We start from the raw sequence: 15,620 nt of genomic DNA, 5'->3' as shown, positions 1-15,620 counted from the left end.
CTCATTTTAATTTAACTAGAAATAATAAAATATCAAAACCACATTTTGATTACATTTATTAAACACGTCACAAAAATTAAAACATTTGCAGAATGACATGAGACATAATTAAAACAGTTTCAAACAATTTCACCCCATGAATTTTTGCTTATTCCTAAGTTTAAATACCCTAATTTGACTTTTAATGAACAAGAATTAGAAATGCTTTTTCAAAACAAATCATGTTCTGAATCTCAAATTATGCTTACACAGTCTATACTGTATGTAAAGAAGCAGATGAAGGAACCACTAGACCTTTAAGTTGTTCTTCCTCTAATCAAAGTGACATTTTGTTAGTATTTCCTTGAATGGGCAAATACTAGCTCACATCTTTGAACACCACAGCAGAATCGCTAGTTACTGTATAATGCTTTGCAATTTTTATTTTTTTTTCTTTTTGTTTAATAAAACGTCTTATAAAGAAACATCATTTAATCTGGAGTTTCACCATTGCCAATGAAATAAGGCTTCCATGGCAATATACTCCACCTGTTTGCCTGTTGGTGTTTTCCACTGAGCCTATACTTTGCCTTGAAGATCAAAATTCTTCCCATAACTGCCCTAATTCACTGCAACTTTGAAATACAAAAAAAAAAAAAAAAAAAAAAAAAATTATATAAAAATGCATTCCAAACTCAGTTTCAGAAAGAAACAGAACGTGATGCTGATAGCTGAATGCAGAACCTAATGTAAAACATATTTACTTTTCTTTACTATATTAGATGATGCCCATAACTTAAGGAAAGCCAAAGAGCAGTCTTATGACACTGAGCCGTACCCGCTCAAGTCAGACAGAAAATGAATGGCAAATGCTCCGTATTACACAGTAATGGGGAAGCAGCCAAGGAATTCAAGTCCATCACCATCAAAAAGACAACCTTAGAAGCTCAGTAAAACATGAGTCTTAGGAAAAATTCAGCAGTAAAACATAAGACAGCTTCCGAGACCAGTCTCAGAAACTAACTCCCATGTCCAAATCACTGGGACATCAGGAGGAAGGGTGCAGATCACCAGCTCAACTGGTTTCTTACAGATGAACTTAGAATTATACAATTTAGGTTGGAAAAGACCCTTAAGATTATCAAGTCCAACCGTGAACCTAATGCTGCCAAGTCCAACTTGGTACTATTCTTCCATATATGCTTATGTATTTTGGCATTCACATCTTAGTATTAGCTGAGTAGACTTTTTACAAACATAAATGTAAATTCTTGGTTTTACATGCAAAGGAAAAAAAAAAATATCTCCTCTCTTCTGTGCAACTGGGCTCATAGATGATCAGCCCCCAAACTCTGCAATGGCAGATCACAAACTTGCTCCTGGAAGATCAAATAAGCAAAAGTACTTTTATTCTTGTCTACCTTTTATGCAGCACCTCAGTTCAGGGGAAAGATGACATTTTCATTATGAAAATAATGCCTCTTTCCCCACAACTGAACATTTATGTTCAAAAGATGTTCCTTGAGGACTTTTTTTTCAGGGACACCTTCAAATAAACACATTGAGATGCACTAGTAGAACAGGAAACTAGCATACACAAATATTCATACGGTTTAATAACTTACACACCAGTGTTCCTTACCATTGCAATACTGAAGTCTGTTAAGAGACATATGAGTTATTTTCTGTCAACAAAGAATATTTTCTTTTTAACTGACTGGAAAGCTATAGAACACTAGAAGAGATTTACAGCAATGATATTGCAGAACACCACTGGGTTCGTTCAGCTTTTTTCATTATTGTTCACCTTACTCCATGCATGGCAGCCTAGAAATGGAGTTCCATTTGAAATTGGATTCCTGCTTCTAAGGATGAGCAGGTGGACTTGCAATCCTTCCTATGCACTGTGTTCACACAAGTGCTGCTTTCTACACCCAGAAAAAGGTTCCTCTTTTTCTTCGAGTCATATTTTCTAACCAACTATTGAAGAGAAATCTCGTACAATTCCTGCATACATGAAAGACCACAGCCTTACCGCAGTGCTCCACTGAGTGAAGAACAAAACATGAGAAAGTTCAAACTGAAAAGCAGATGTCTACTGTGATCTTGTACCAACCACACCTCTGTCCCAATTTCTTTTTTCACAGAATAATACCTATCTCGCTTTAAAGAAGGAAGGCTAAGGTTTATAAACCACTAATGAAGATGAAATGTGCTAATGAACTTAAAGATCCCTCTTCTGCTGGACAAAGCAGAAAACACTGAGATTTGTCTGGGAGCGTTTTATGACTTCCTTAGGAAATCTTAATATTTCTGTAATTACTTAGATTTCAGTAACACCTCCCAGGTGGCAAAGCATTTTCAAAACACAGACAATACATCAGCATTTCACAGAAAGAGGGAGACTGGAATACAAAATCACAGTAGTAAGGCTTATACAGAAAGATATATGTATTTTAAACAGCCTGGGAATTAAGGTAATAAAGCACAAAACCACCATTGCTGCTATTTTTCCTCCAAACACCTTTCAATGCCAATTCACAGTAACAGCCCCACAGTGTTTAAATCTCTCTTTCTCAACAGATGACCCCCTCACTGCATCCAATGCAGTACTCCAGCTTCCAAAAAAATGAAGCCAAAACTGTAGCTGTCCCAAACAACAACAGCAAAGGTAGCAGACCGAAAACATACTTTCAACAAGTTCAGCAGAAAATTCTCATGGATTTCAACCAAGACGCTACCCTATTTTGTACAGTGGTAACTTCTGCTTCCAGGGCTACTATATTCCAATATGCAGTGGGGAAAAGTCTGTGGGTTTTAGGACCCACACAAAAGATAAATTGGGGGGAAGGGGGGCAGCAAACAAAAACTCATGTTTTCACTCTGACCAAGACTCTTCCTCCTGCTATGACAAATAACAGCATTTTTCTGATAATGAATCAGGCAACTCTGAAAACACAATGGGATCTCAAATCTGTTCAGGTAAATGGTATGTGTCATTTTTGGTGATAAAACTGCCAGCTCCAAGTATACGTTTTTTGCATATTACTTCCATTCATGATGCGACATTTTGCAATGCATCCACCAGAAAAAAAGAATATAAAGCATCTTGCAGTTAAACATGTTTAACTTATCTTCCAACAAAGAATATGAGGATTAAGCAATGGAATGCCATCAAAGAACACTGTATATTGTATGTTATCTTGGGAAAAAAAAGGCTTTTAATAAAAAGAGAGGGAGAAAAATTATGGTATTTTAAATCCCTTTTACTGGCTTTCTCTTTCCCAGACAAATCAGATATTAGCACATTCACCAGAATGATCTTTACATAAAGAAAATAAACAGTTACTTTTTAGAATTATCCTTTGATCCACTTAAGCATGTAAGTTTTAAGCCTAAATTTAAGCACATTGACTTCAAAGGAGTATTCATTCTCAAGTATATGTACATATAAGCAAAGTTTCAGTGGCCTTGACTTGGGAGATCTTTTCAAGATTAGTATCAAATGAACTGGGACCATGTGTGCTATCCATTCCTACAGTTAGATCCTAACAGTTTACTGAGTGTCATGATCTAATCCAGAAAAACGTGCACATTTTTAAATATTTTGCTGGATTCCATGCAGGGCAGTTTGCTGGTTCAAGCCTTTCATGTGCATATTCTGCTGATAAACAGATCTCTCTGATATCAATTCATGGATAGTTTTTGGTTTTCTTTTAATGCTTTTTGTGCTATCAATTGAGGCAAAATGATTAATATTTTATTAACAACTGGAATCCACATGCAAATAAGATAATTATGTGTTTGAACTTGAACACCCAAATTCAATACAATAATCTACAATTGTTCTGTTTAAAGAATACTGCCATAAACCACAACCTCAGAACAATTCTAGGAACAGACCTTCACTTGTGCTCCTTGTGTGTTGTACTTTACTAGTACACAGTGCGCCACAAAAAGTATATTCTTAAATATAACAAAAATGCTTACCTTTAACCTTGCAAACCCTTAAACGTGTGTAACTGCAACCCTGAGTATCCTAACTGTGTAGGAATAATCTACAAATCAGTATAAACTCCCCAGAAAATTACAATGCATTCAAATCACTGCTTAAAATCCAGAATCTTCCAATTAGGACATTAAGAAGTTTCACATAAACATAGTGAATTTTCATTTTTATAATTGAAAGCAAAACCATGCAATTTACAAAAAGACACTTTACGTAATTATTAGAGGCAGTTAGCACTAAGGAAATAATATGCAATACTTAAAACAAGTCAATTAAAGGCTACTTTCCAATACTGTTCTTCAGTGTATCAGCCTAAACACCAAAGCATTACTCAGTTTCAATGAACACACCCATCATGCTATTTCTTTTTATGCTGACTTTTTTCTTTGCAGTTAAACTAAATACAACTACTTACAAAATAAAAAAAAAATAAAAAAAGGTTGAGAAAACATACTGCCAATGCTGGTAAGATCCCAAAAAGCAACAAGTGATGGAAAAGAAAAGAAATGTCAAAATTGGCCTGATGTATATTTTAAGATGAGAAAGAACAATATTAAAGACAAGTTTTTCCCCAAGATGACCTGGAACTCCATAACTCAACTACAAGGATGATTCCTATATTTAAACCACCCTCCTGAGGTGGTCATCATAAAATTCTCAGAAGTTGCGTTTTTTAAAATTACTTCAATCACTTCATGAAAAAGAAACATATGTATAGGAATATGACTTCGGGCACTACTTCCCTGCTACCCTGATCTTTGAGGAAAGCAGAAAATAGACTACAGAGCCAGCAGCTGAACCTTCCTCTTTTTCATTGGTTTGAAAAATTTGTATTTCATGACAGGAGGGCAAATCATCTGAAAATTAAGGCTCTTTTCATATTAAAGTGTTCTGAAAAGCAAGAATCACTTCATACTAAATATTTTTAAAATAGAAGCGAACACATCTAAAACATATCTAAGCAGAATGATGAACTAATACAATACATAGTATTCATGACTTTTTTGGTTTCTTAAACAAACACATAAATGTTTGTACCAGTGCATGCCTGAATCTGTGGACATGTGAAAGCAACACCTTAGGCAGATAGGAAATTTCAAAAACTTTAGGTTTAGTATGCTCTAGACAGACAGAGGCATTAAGAGAGACTATAAGAAAAGCCTGAGTTAGTGCATCATTTTTGTCAGCAGCTGTAATGACAGACAAGCCTGGGAATACTGAAGCCTTATAATATTCAAATCAAGACAACATGAAACTGAAGTTACAAGATCTGTTTGTTCAATAAGCAAATGTGAACACCAAAAAAAACCCAACACGCACCAGCCCTGTTTTAACACTTTGTGCTTGAGGGGCAGGGTGTTTGCTACTACTAACATTCCTGGATGAAGTTACTGACTCAGAAGAGCTACAAGTATAAAGCTACAGAATTACCCTTACACATTATCCATGTCATTCTTCCTCTCCCCTCTCCATGCAGCTGCCCACACCCCGGCTAAAAGCATTTAATCAACTGCTTCACTTTTGACATGCAAATCATGCAAGTTTATCTGGCTCCTGCACATTTAGCAAAAAGTCCAGGTAAGAGGTGAAGTTAAAAGCACTACAAATTATAATTTCAAAACACATTTCTGAAGAGAGGAGATACATCATCATTTGGTAGGACTGAGGAAATGTATGAAGAACCTTTTACAACACAGTTTACTTAAAGCCTACATCTTTATATACTGTTTGTTTGGTCTGGGAAAGGTTAGTATTACCAAAAAAAAAAAAAAAAAGGTCAAGTAAATTACAGGGATATTCTTCAAGAAATTGCAAGTTTTATCAAGCATGTCAGGTATTTTGAAAAGGCTCAGGCTCAAATCTCACCACATTCAAAAACACTGCAATATTTACAACATCACTAGAAAAAATTAAAATACAAAAGAACAAAAACGGCAGATACATGTGAAGAAAGCAACACTTTTGGGCAATAATTTTCCCTGACTTTCAGAAGAGACCTTGGATTAAGAAACAGCCTCCACTAACAGCTATAAGGGCTCAGCAGATTTGCTGGCACAAGTGAATTAACCTCCAGAATGCAGCAGGGTTGCATCCATTTACCAGGCAGTGAATTTCACTCCCCATAGTACTTTCTGTGTGACTACCGCTCTACTGTCTGCCCAACCGTTGTGTAAATAATCCATTCCTAAGACAAAACCAACTCAAATACTTCACTGAAAATGTCACTGAAATTAAATTTGTCAGGCTAGTAAAATGGTACGTTTATTCCACAACAACCTCATCTCAAACTAGGTCCCAACCCTGTCATAAGGAGCATGGGTACAAGCGAGGACAAAATCCTGCCAGTTACCAATGCTTTAAAGGGATTTTGAGAATGCAGAGTACAGCAGGAGATGCAACTCACTTGTTGGAACCATTCTGGCTTTGCTAAGATGCCAAAAGAACTTCTCAGGTGAGAGGTTGCACCTGTAAGCACCAGCCTGCTCCTGACCTTTAGGGAAGAGGAGCTGGTGATCATGGTGAAAAAGAGATGCAGCAGAAAAACTCCTCTTTGTGACAGCAGTACAAAGGACACGATATCTGGTCCACAGAGACGATAATCCAAACGAAAAAGAATAATATAATCCAAATAGTCCACAGGTGTGTTACTCCCATTTTAATAACAAGTTTCAATAAGGCCTTCCATGAGCAAACAACGTTGCTCCGAACCACAGGAAGACACCACCCCAAAGGACCCAACAAACCTTCTTTCTTCCTGCCTATGCAGAACACATTTATCCCACAGACATTTCTGACCACTATAAAAGGATATGGCAGGATGTTAGCTGTTACTATACCCCCCAAAAAAGTGCCAGTTATTAATCTGCCTGCAAAAAATAGTACTCCTGAATATTGTCCCGCTGTAGAAACAGCTAAACTGACACACAAGCACTGGACTGTGGAACACCTGGTCTCCATTGCAGGCAACTGTAGAAAAGCTGGCATCGCTTCTATCTCACTAACAGATATCCATAGAAACAAAAAGCTTGGAGGAATCGTATCAGATCTGTCTCACTTAAAACACATGCTACAGTCACAGACGTGTCTTCATTTTGTTGGTTAAATGTAAATGTGTTGGGTTTAATTCACATGTTACAGTGCAGGACAGAGAGACCACGTCTCTCTGTACATTCACCTACCATGAAACTGCCACACTACATAGTGCGTCTCGGTAAACAAAAAAAAGCTTTTTACATAGTGCCTGCCTTTCTAGGACAGTTACTGGGAGGGCACATTCTAGCAATGCTTTACAACATCCAAAATACTGTCTACTAATAAGGAAACGTTTGTATTCAGTCACACAATATTCAATTAGCACCCCACAAAATGGTGGCATTAACATTTCAGTCCCATCCCACTGGTAAAAAGAATTATGAGTAAGTTCAACCAACAGTTATTTTTAACTGTCATCACTACATTTCTATCTTTATATTTCAGGGAATAAAGAAATTATGTTATTTTGAGAGAAGATTTAAACTTTAGAGAGAGAACTGTGTAACTCCCTAAATGTCCGTGGGATCCCAGTATGTAGAGACGACAGTAAAACCATTTTCTCTGCAGTTTTCAATGCACAGCAGCAGAGTCTTCGTGGTGGCGATTTTCACTGATAACGAGAAATTAAATAAGGCACAAAAAAAGACTGAGATCGCATCAGTCATGCCTGCCTTTCTCACCTCCTGTGGTAATTTCCAAAGAGAGCAGACACCAAAATTCCATACGAAATATGGAATCATTCCATATGAAATATCGGTATCAAAGTTGTCAGCCCCTGCTTACCTGTTCTTTTCCTTCACATGTTCTCTTTAAAATATTTCAATAGAAAGCACGGAACAAACACTGCTTCTAACTTGTGATGCAGAATCAGTGAAAAGCAGAATTAGCACTGTTAAAACCAAGGTTTTAAAAAGACATCAGATCATCAGCATCACTCAGAACCATAAGATGCGGCCACCCCATACCACAGGACACACCAGAACAGTCCCAGCACAGCCTGTGCCAGCAGCAGGAAGAGGAAGGAAAGGAAAATCAGTAGGGTGATCCAGCAATCAAGATTACTTGTATCCAACATAAATGTTGCTATTTTACCCTGAATTTTACAGGGTGCCACGCTCATCTTGCCAGACTGAAGCATGAGCCGGTGATCACCCAGTCCCCACCCACACTGGATGCTGACACCTCTCCTCAGTCTGTTTTTCTGTAAGTCAGGACAGACGGTACTCTTGACATTTCAATGTGCACAAATTCAAATGGCTCAGGAAAAACATTCAAACACCTATGAATTTCACAGCCACAATCATAAGACCCTTACAGACAACCGCTGACTCAATGCATCGTTTTGCAAAAGCACCAGCATGATTAAGCAGGGATCAGATAGGAGCCATGTGGAGAAGACACCATCAAGCCTCGCCTACTGCAGCCACTTGAGCACGACACAATCTTCACAGCTCTTCATGGAGAGCCTTCAGTAGCAGCAGCTCAGGTAATTTTGAATCAGACAAGAAACAACCCATAGCTGGGATATAGGTATGCACTGAGATTCAAGAAAAGTTGTCTACATCTAAATTGCTGAAGGATATAACACTGAAGCTTCTGTGTTTCAGGTCCTCTCTCTCTCCAACGTTTCAGTGCACAGGAAACCGAACAAGAACTTGTGTTCAGAGCTTACACCCTTTGTGACCCCAAGACACCCAGCAAAAGCAACTGCGCCTATCGGTGGCAATGTTGTTTAGCACTTCAAATTCTCCATGTTGCTGTTCTTTGAGGGAAGCTCGAGTGTTTGCTGCCGTATCAATAAGTCATCACTTATCGCTGGCAAATCTAACTCCATTTTTGAGAAACATTAGCAAAAACTGTTCTGCCTCTGCAAAAAGAAAAAAAAAGAAGTCACTTTTTTGCACCCAGTATCTCACTTTTTCTTTCTATATGGGAAAAAACCTTGGTTATGACCCAGACACATCAGATGATCATCTCCCAGCAATCAGTGAAGATTCTTCATGAAGCTTCTGCAACATTCACCAAATTCTTTTAATACTGCAGGTCATAAAATGCTGTTAACTTGGCTGTGCAGATCACAAGAGATGTAGATGCTTTTTGATTATTCTCAATTCCTTTCATGCTAAAAGGGCACTAGGAAGCAATCATTGCCTCCTTTCCATCCCTGTGTTAGAGCCCTCCTGGTCCCTGCTGATTTTAAGAGAAGGAATGAAAAAACTAACACAGTGCCTGCATCCTTTCCATGTTGATGAAAGCCAGCTCTAGACTGTCATCTTATTCCACCTGGCAAAGTCTTCACTAGAGTTCAGTTTAGAAAATGGAGAAAGACCAACTGATGCAGTTCGGGCAGACTACGGTGAAAAGAGGCAGAAGCCCCAACAAGGACAAAATACATACAGTTTGTAATTAGCATTTTGTTATTAAAGTGCCTTTTATTATTAGTTTTCCAATTTCAGATTTAGTTATAGTTTCAGATGCTAGTGGAGAACCAGAAGGCAGGTAGTGAAGCCAGCTTCTTAAATCAGCAGCTAAGATACAGCGATGTGTTCTTCCATTTTTGCCCTTACCACTGTTATTCATGACTTCTTCACCTTAAACCTAAACAAGTACAGCATCCTTTGCATAGCATAAAAGACCAAATATCCCAACTGTTCAATCACTAGATATACGTCTGGACTCCACACAGTCTAGGCAATGCCTTCACTGGGATAGAGATAATCTTCCAAGCACCTCTCCAAATGTTTGCCCTCAACATCTCGTCCTGATTCTTAGGTCTGCCACTGTAAGCACATCCTCTCCTCACAGGTTTTCTGCCATCCAGTTGAACTTTTCAGGGAGAGTTTCAGTGAGAAAACAGATAAAAACAGACAGAAAGTCTTTGCACAAAGTTTCCAATCCTAGGTCTCCAGCTCTTACTTCCTTCAGTTTCCAAAGACCCACTTAAGCTCAAGAAGGAAGAGATTCCTTTTGCCTTATTAGACCAGAGCTTAAAATACAATTAACAGTCACCCTCAGCCTTCTCTGTTGAAAATATAAGCTAATTTTTAATATGCACCTGGAAAGACCATGATGCATATCCTCTGTCGAAGTGGCCTTACTTGATTCGATGGAAATCGCTAACCCACAATACCATGATTAAGTTCAGTAACAGGCCAATACCATTCCCTTATCTGAGAAACTGATTCTCTTCCAGCCTAAGATGTGCAGACAAGCTCATGCAGCAGTAACCTCAGGGACAGATTTTTGTTGTCAGAACATCTTCCATGAGAACATGCTAGTTTTGTATTCAAGACAGGATTCACTAAATACTTGTGTATTTTTTTATCCTTGAATCCTGTGTTTTAAAACATTTCCTAATGTTTCCTTTAAAATGGTTCCTCAAATTCACTTAATTTCCCTGACTGTCAAGAACTTTGAACACTGATGGAAGAGCAGAAAATAAAAGTGCAGTCTTCCCTTCTTCCTCGATATAACTGGGCTATCATGTTAAGCACAGAGGCAGAACAACTGTGGAAGGCATAATACTTTCCAAAAAAAAAAACAAAACACCAAAGTATACTTAGGTGTATTCTTAAAATTAATAGCCATGTATATTAAGGGATCGCAAGCAGTCCCATAGTGAACATACTAGATATACAAATACTATTTTCTGCACTCTGTCAGACTTGATCAGCTATAAAGTTGAAACAGGAGTTCCATAAAATGCCTTCATTTAACTTGATTGGAAGGGATATTGAACAAAATTAATTCCAGGAACATTTTTCTTCTCGAAGTATTTGCTCAGATGTCACCTCAAAAAGCATTTTAGGTGGTTTATAACAAGACTTGATTTAGCATCTTAGGCAGAAAATTGGGGAGGAGGGAAGTGTGCCCTGAATTTTAATGACACTGTCTTATACTGGTAAGTCTTCACATCATTTTTGAAATGACAGGGTTTACTGCATCAGACATACGTTACAGTTCTTTCACTCAACACAGAGCACAATTCCTGTCCTCTAAAGGAGAGGACTCCTTGCGATAAGCATGGCGGTGGAAGCCAGAAGCAGCACAGCCACTGCAGAGTGCTGCTCTGTTACAGAGCAGGCAGTAGAAACCCAGTAACTGTGCTGCAGTATGCACACAGAAAAGCAGCCATCCATTTCATATTTTAAATACGGTTTTAGCCTCTAAAAAAACAGCATAATACAATATTTTTTTTTTAGTTGGCATAAGTATTCCACATAATTTGCGCAGCAAAGACATCTAAAAATACTTGTTGAAATACCACTGATTGCCATCCCTTGGAGGAGAATCTTCTCCACAGCAAAACACTCTCACAAATTCTAAACCCTACACACACATACTTGCTCTGATGCTCGAAACATCAACCCAGGTTATTCTCCTTCACTCACGGTATCAATGATTGCCAAGGTGAGCCAACAGCACTGACCATGTCTCTGCCACTTCATTTCAGTAAGACCAGCCAATTTCCATTAGCGAAATTCTGGTTTTGTCAACTTTTTGGATAACCTCCATTTCAGCACATGACTTGTAGAATAACAAAGACAGGTTGAGCTAAGGACTTTTTGAGGCAGGCTTTTTTTGGAAGGGGGGCTCTGAAGCAAGGAAGGGGCAAACAAGGATACTGATACACTAAAATAACGCTGCTGCAAGCAAACCCAGTGTGTCTGCACAAGAATATCGCTGTTTGCAATATCCTGACAGCTCCACACATCAAAACAATGAAGCTCCTCAGGAGTTTTTTAAGTTGAGCGCTCACACCAAAGCATGCTGCTGCAGTAGAACCACCATCCAGTTCCTGACACACCAGAGGAACTGAGCATCAAGGGAGCTACAACAGCCTTGAAGTGCTCCCCAGAGCAATGCTGCACTGGTTTGGACACACACAAGAGCTATCAGGACCCAGTGAACTGTGGTGCCTCGGGACACAGTGTGAATTCCACGCCGTCCCCGCATCCTCACAAATCCACCCACCTCTCAAGCTTCACGTCTTAGTGCCCGCAACTTCTCTCCTTCCCACAGCTGAGGACACAGGGGGCTGATCAGCTCTATACAGGTGCATGTGTAGGATGTGTAGTTCCCAAGGAGAAGCTAAAAAGAAGCCTGTGACGTTTGAGGGGAAAAAGCCTGAGGAAAGGTGGTCTGTACAAACCACCTGTGGCTCACCATAAGGACATCTTTGCCTTCCCAGTTTTCCCAGCATTTCCAGCAACTTCTTATTTTCCAGTTCAAACCTGCTGCTACAACTAGACTTGAAATCAAAGCTGCACAGTAACTGTTTATTACAACAGAGAAGCAGGGTATGGGCTGTGGATAAAATAAAGCTGAGACTGAAGGGAAAAGCTAGCAGGAGGCATGTGGATGAACCAGGATTATTTAGCTACTGACTTGTTTTCTGAGGCTTTGTTTGGTTTGTGGTTGGGTTTTTTTCTGCTTTGTTGAGTTTGTTTTGTTGGGGTTGGTTTTTTTTTCTCATTTTTATAGTCTGCTTTAGGACTATCCACCACCAAGAAACTTCAGCATCAAATTAATTGAGCAGTTTTGTGTTGTTGTACAGCAAAATCACTGCAAGTCAGTCCTGCTGGCATTTGTGGGCTTGAATAAAGACTAGTTCCTCTCATGAGAAGAAAACACTGATTTAAGCAATCAGATTACAAGTACATAAAAATCAAAGAAAATACACATGCATTAAACATTTCTTATTCTTATATTCCATGTAAGTATTATTACCCAATATACACATGCATTTGGGAGGGATAAATGGATATTTTATATCCTACGTATAAGTGTGTTTGTGTATGTGACATAAATACGATTTATATTACTAAATATTTCACATCAATACTACTCCGTATCTGAATCATAGAAAATTACCGGCTACAATGTTAAAGTAACAGCATTTCCATTCACCAAAGTCTTCTGACGGCACAGTGTACATAAAATGTTCTGCGGAGTAACTGAATGGAAATATTTTGTAGAAACAGAAGAGGGGGATGTTAGCACAACTGGCTTTGAACCAGAATTTAACTGTATGTGTAATTGCCTTTTAACTCAATACCACACTGAACTCCTACATTAGCTAAAGACGCACCTTCATTTCATTACTGCACTGGCCATTTTCCTGGCTAGTTTGAAAGCTTTATTTCATCTATTTTTCATACTCAAGGACGATTAAATTCAACACTGATTAACTATTTTGACCATGTATTATTTTTCTGAGTCTAAAGCATAAAAGTTCCAGCAACTGGAATCCTGCTGAATTACTAGCTAAACTTGAGCAATATACAATGCAACATACTTTAGAAGGTAATCATTTACTTCAGGCACAGAGGAGCTTTTCCATTTACGCAGTAGAAACACAATAAAGAAAAGCATCAGTGGTAAGAATGTTAACATATAAATCTATCCAGCTTCATAATGAAGATTAAAGAGATTGAACAGAAAATAGGAATAAACAAGAACTGTTAACAAACTTAACCGGCATTAAACCCATCAGAGCAAAACCATTCACATTATTTACTTCGAATAAAGACAAGCCTGCACGCTACAGCTCGTGACACAACCTTTAAGCAGAATGAAATAAAAGAATCCTTGCAGTTTCTGACGCAGCCAGATTAGACCCTTTCTAAAGTTTCCTCATCTGTAAAAGCTTCTGATACATTTTGACAACTGTCATCCATTCTATTTCTGCGATTCCCCAGCTACGCTGACTCCTGACATAAAGAAATGTGACCGCAGATTTCAGTAAGGATGGTATTTACTAAGAGGAAAAACTAAAACCCTTCCTTTTCACAGCTGAAACACCTGCGCGCATTTCAGTGGCTATTTTTATGATGTCGTATGTTGGCAATGAACTTGCCATTAGGGCCAGGATTTACTGGCCAGGAGCAGGGCAGCAGCTCTGCCGGGCCATCACCTCCAGCGCAAGGGTACAGCGCTTCTCACACACAAGGAACACCTCCTCCTCCTCCTCCTCCTCAACACCGTGGGGAATTCTGTCCCCAGCAGGACAGCCACCTATCCAAAACCTCCTCCTCCTTAACACTGGGGGGAATTCTGTCCCCAGAATCTACAGCCATCTACCCAACTCGGCGGCGACAAGCCCAGGCACCTCAGCCCCCCGCAGGCTGCCGCGGAACTGACGACCTGCACACCCAAGTCACCACCAGCCCTCTGCCCCTTCGCTCACAGGCTTGGGGATCACGCAGGGACACGACAGCCCCCCGCGACAGCAGCCCTCTTTGAGGAAATGGCAAACTTACCTTTGTATTGTGCTAAACAGGCCGGTTATTCTGAAAACCGACCCGAAACTACCTGCCGTCCGCCGGTGCCGGCCCTGCGCCGGGGCTCTGGGGCCCCAGGCCACCCCTCGGCCGGCGGCGGGGCCGCTCCTGCGGGCGCTGCCCAGCGCCCAGGCGCGATCGCCGCCAGCTCGCAGCGGGCGTTCGCGGCCCCGCCGTGCCGGCGCCCCCCGGGGAGGGAGGGGACGGGTCCCGCCTCGTCCCCGCCGCCGCGCGTGGCGGCCCCGGGACTGAACCGCGCGCAGGGAAGTTTCCCGAAGTCACTTCGGACACCACCCCCCCCCCGCCGCCCACTTCGGCCCCGGCTCACGCCACCCACCCCGGCTTTAGGAGCCTGACCCGGGGGAGCGCGGGCGGCAGCACCGCGGAGAAAAGTTAGTTACTGCCGGCGCGGAGGCGGCGCGGCCCGGCCCGCTGTGCCCCCCCGGCCCGGCCGCCCGGTGCCAGCCTCCTGCCGCCGCCCCCCGCTCCTGCCGCGGCAGCGGCGCAAGATGGAAGGCGCGGGGCCGCCCGCCCGTCCCACCGCGGGGCGGCTGCCGGCCGTGCCCCGGGAACGGGGGGGGCACACCCGGCAGCGCGGCAGGCCCCCTGCCCTCCCTCGCTCGCCGCGGCTGCCGCCCCCCGTGCGCCGCGCTCACCTCGCTCCGGCTCGGCTTGCAGGCAGATGGGGATGTTCTTCTTCCAGCCCGGCATGGCTCCGCGCTCCCCGCTCAGCGCTGCTGCTGCGGCGGCGACGGGGGGCGGTTCATGGCAGGGCGCGGCGGCGGCGACCCGCGCTCAGGGGAAGTCGGCGGCTCCGGCGGGCAGCGGCGGAGGGGCGGCGGCCGCGCGGCGGGCGGGGGAGGGGAGGGGAGGCGGCGGAGCTCCGCCAGCTCGGGGGACGGGAGGAAGGGCGCGGGGTGGGGCGCGCTCGCCCCGGTTCAGCCGGGGACGGAGGGGTGGGCGGGGGGATTGCGGGAGGGGGAGGTGCGGAGCGGCGCCCGGCCCCGGCCCTCGCCGCCGCCGGCGGCAGGTGGGACCGCCCGAGCCACCGGCCGCACAATGGAGGGCCGGCGGGCGGCCACGGCGGGGCCAGGTGGGGCGGGCCGGGGCGGGACCAGGGCCGCTGGGGCGCCGGGCAGCCAGGTGCGGGCCGGGGCGCCGGCGCGGTGCCGCCGCAGGGGTGGCAGGCCGCGGGGAGCCGCTCCGTGCCCACGCCGCGGGCGGGGGGGCGGCTGTGACGCGCGGTTAACGGCGGCGGGCGTGAAACGCGCGCCCGGGGTCGCCGTCTCCTCACTTGTGGAAGGAGCCGAGTTTTG

At 42.5% G+C, this 15,620-nt stretch overlaps 1 protein-coding gene across 1 annotated transcript in view; it reads right to left on the bottom strand.

The window, feature by feature from the left end:
• Positions 1-15,093, bottom strand: part of GRIP1 (glutamate receptor interacting protein 1) — a 330,769-nt gene extending 315,676 nt beyond the window's left edge. The window contains exon 1 of the mRNA XM_037389516.1: positions 14,961-15,093. Within this exon, the coding sequence (XP_037245413.1) occupies positions 14,961-15,015 (55 nt within the window). The 5' untranslated portion in view covers positions 15,016-15,093. The remainder of the gene's footprint in view (positions 1-14,960) is intronic.
• Between the last annotated feature and the right edge of the window lie 527 nt (positions 15,094-15,620).

The sequence above is a fragment of the Falco rusticolus genome, chromosome 5 (genome assembly GCF_015220075.1).
Source record: "Falco rusticolus isolate bFalRus1 chromosome 5, bFalRus1.pri, whole genome shotgun sequence".
Taxonomy (NCBI): Eukaryota; Metazoa; Chordata; class Aves; order Falconiformes; family Falconidae; genus Falco; species Falco rusticolus.
This window is presented reverse-complemented; position numbering and strand designations above follow the sequence as displayed.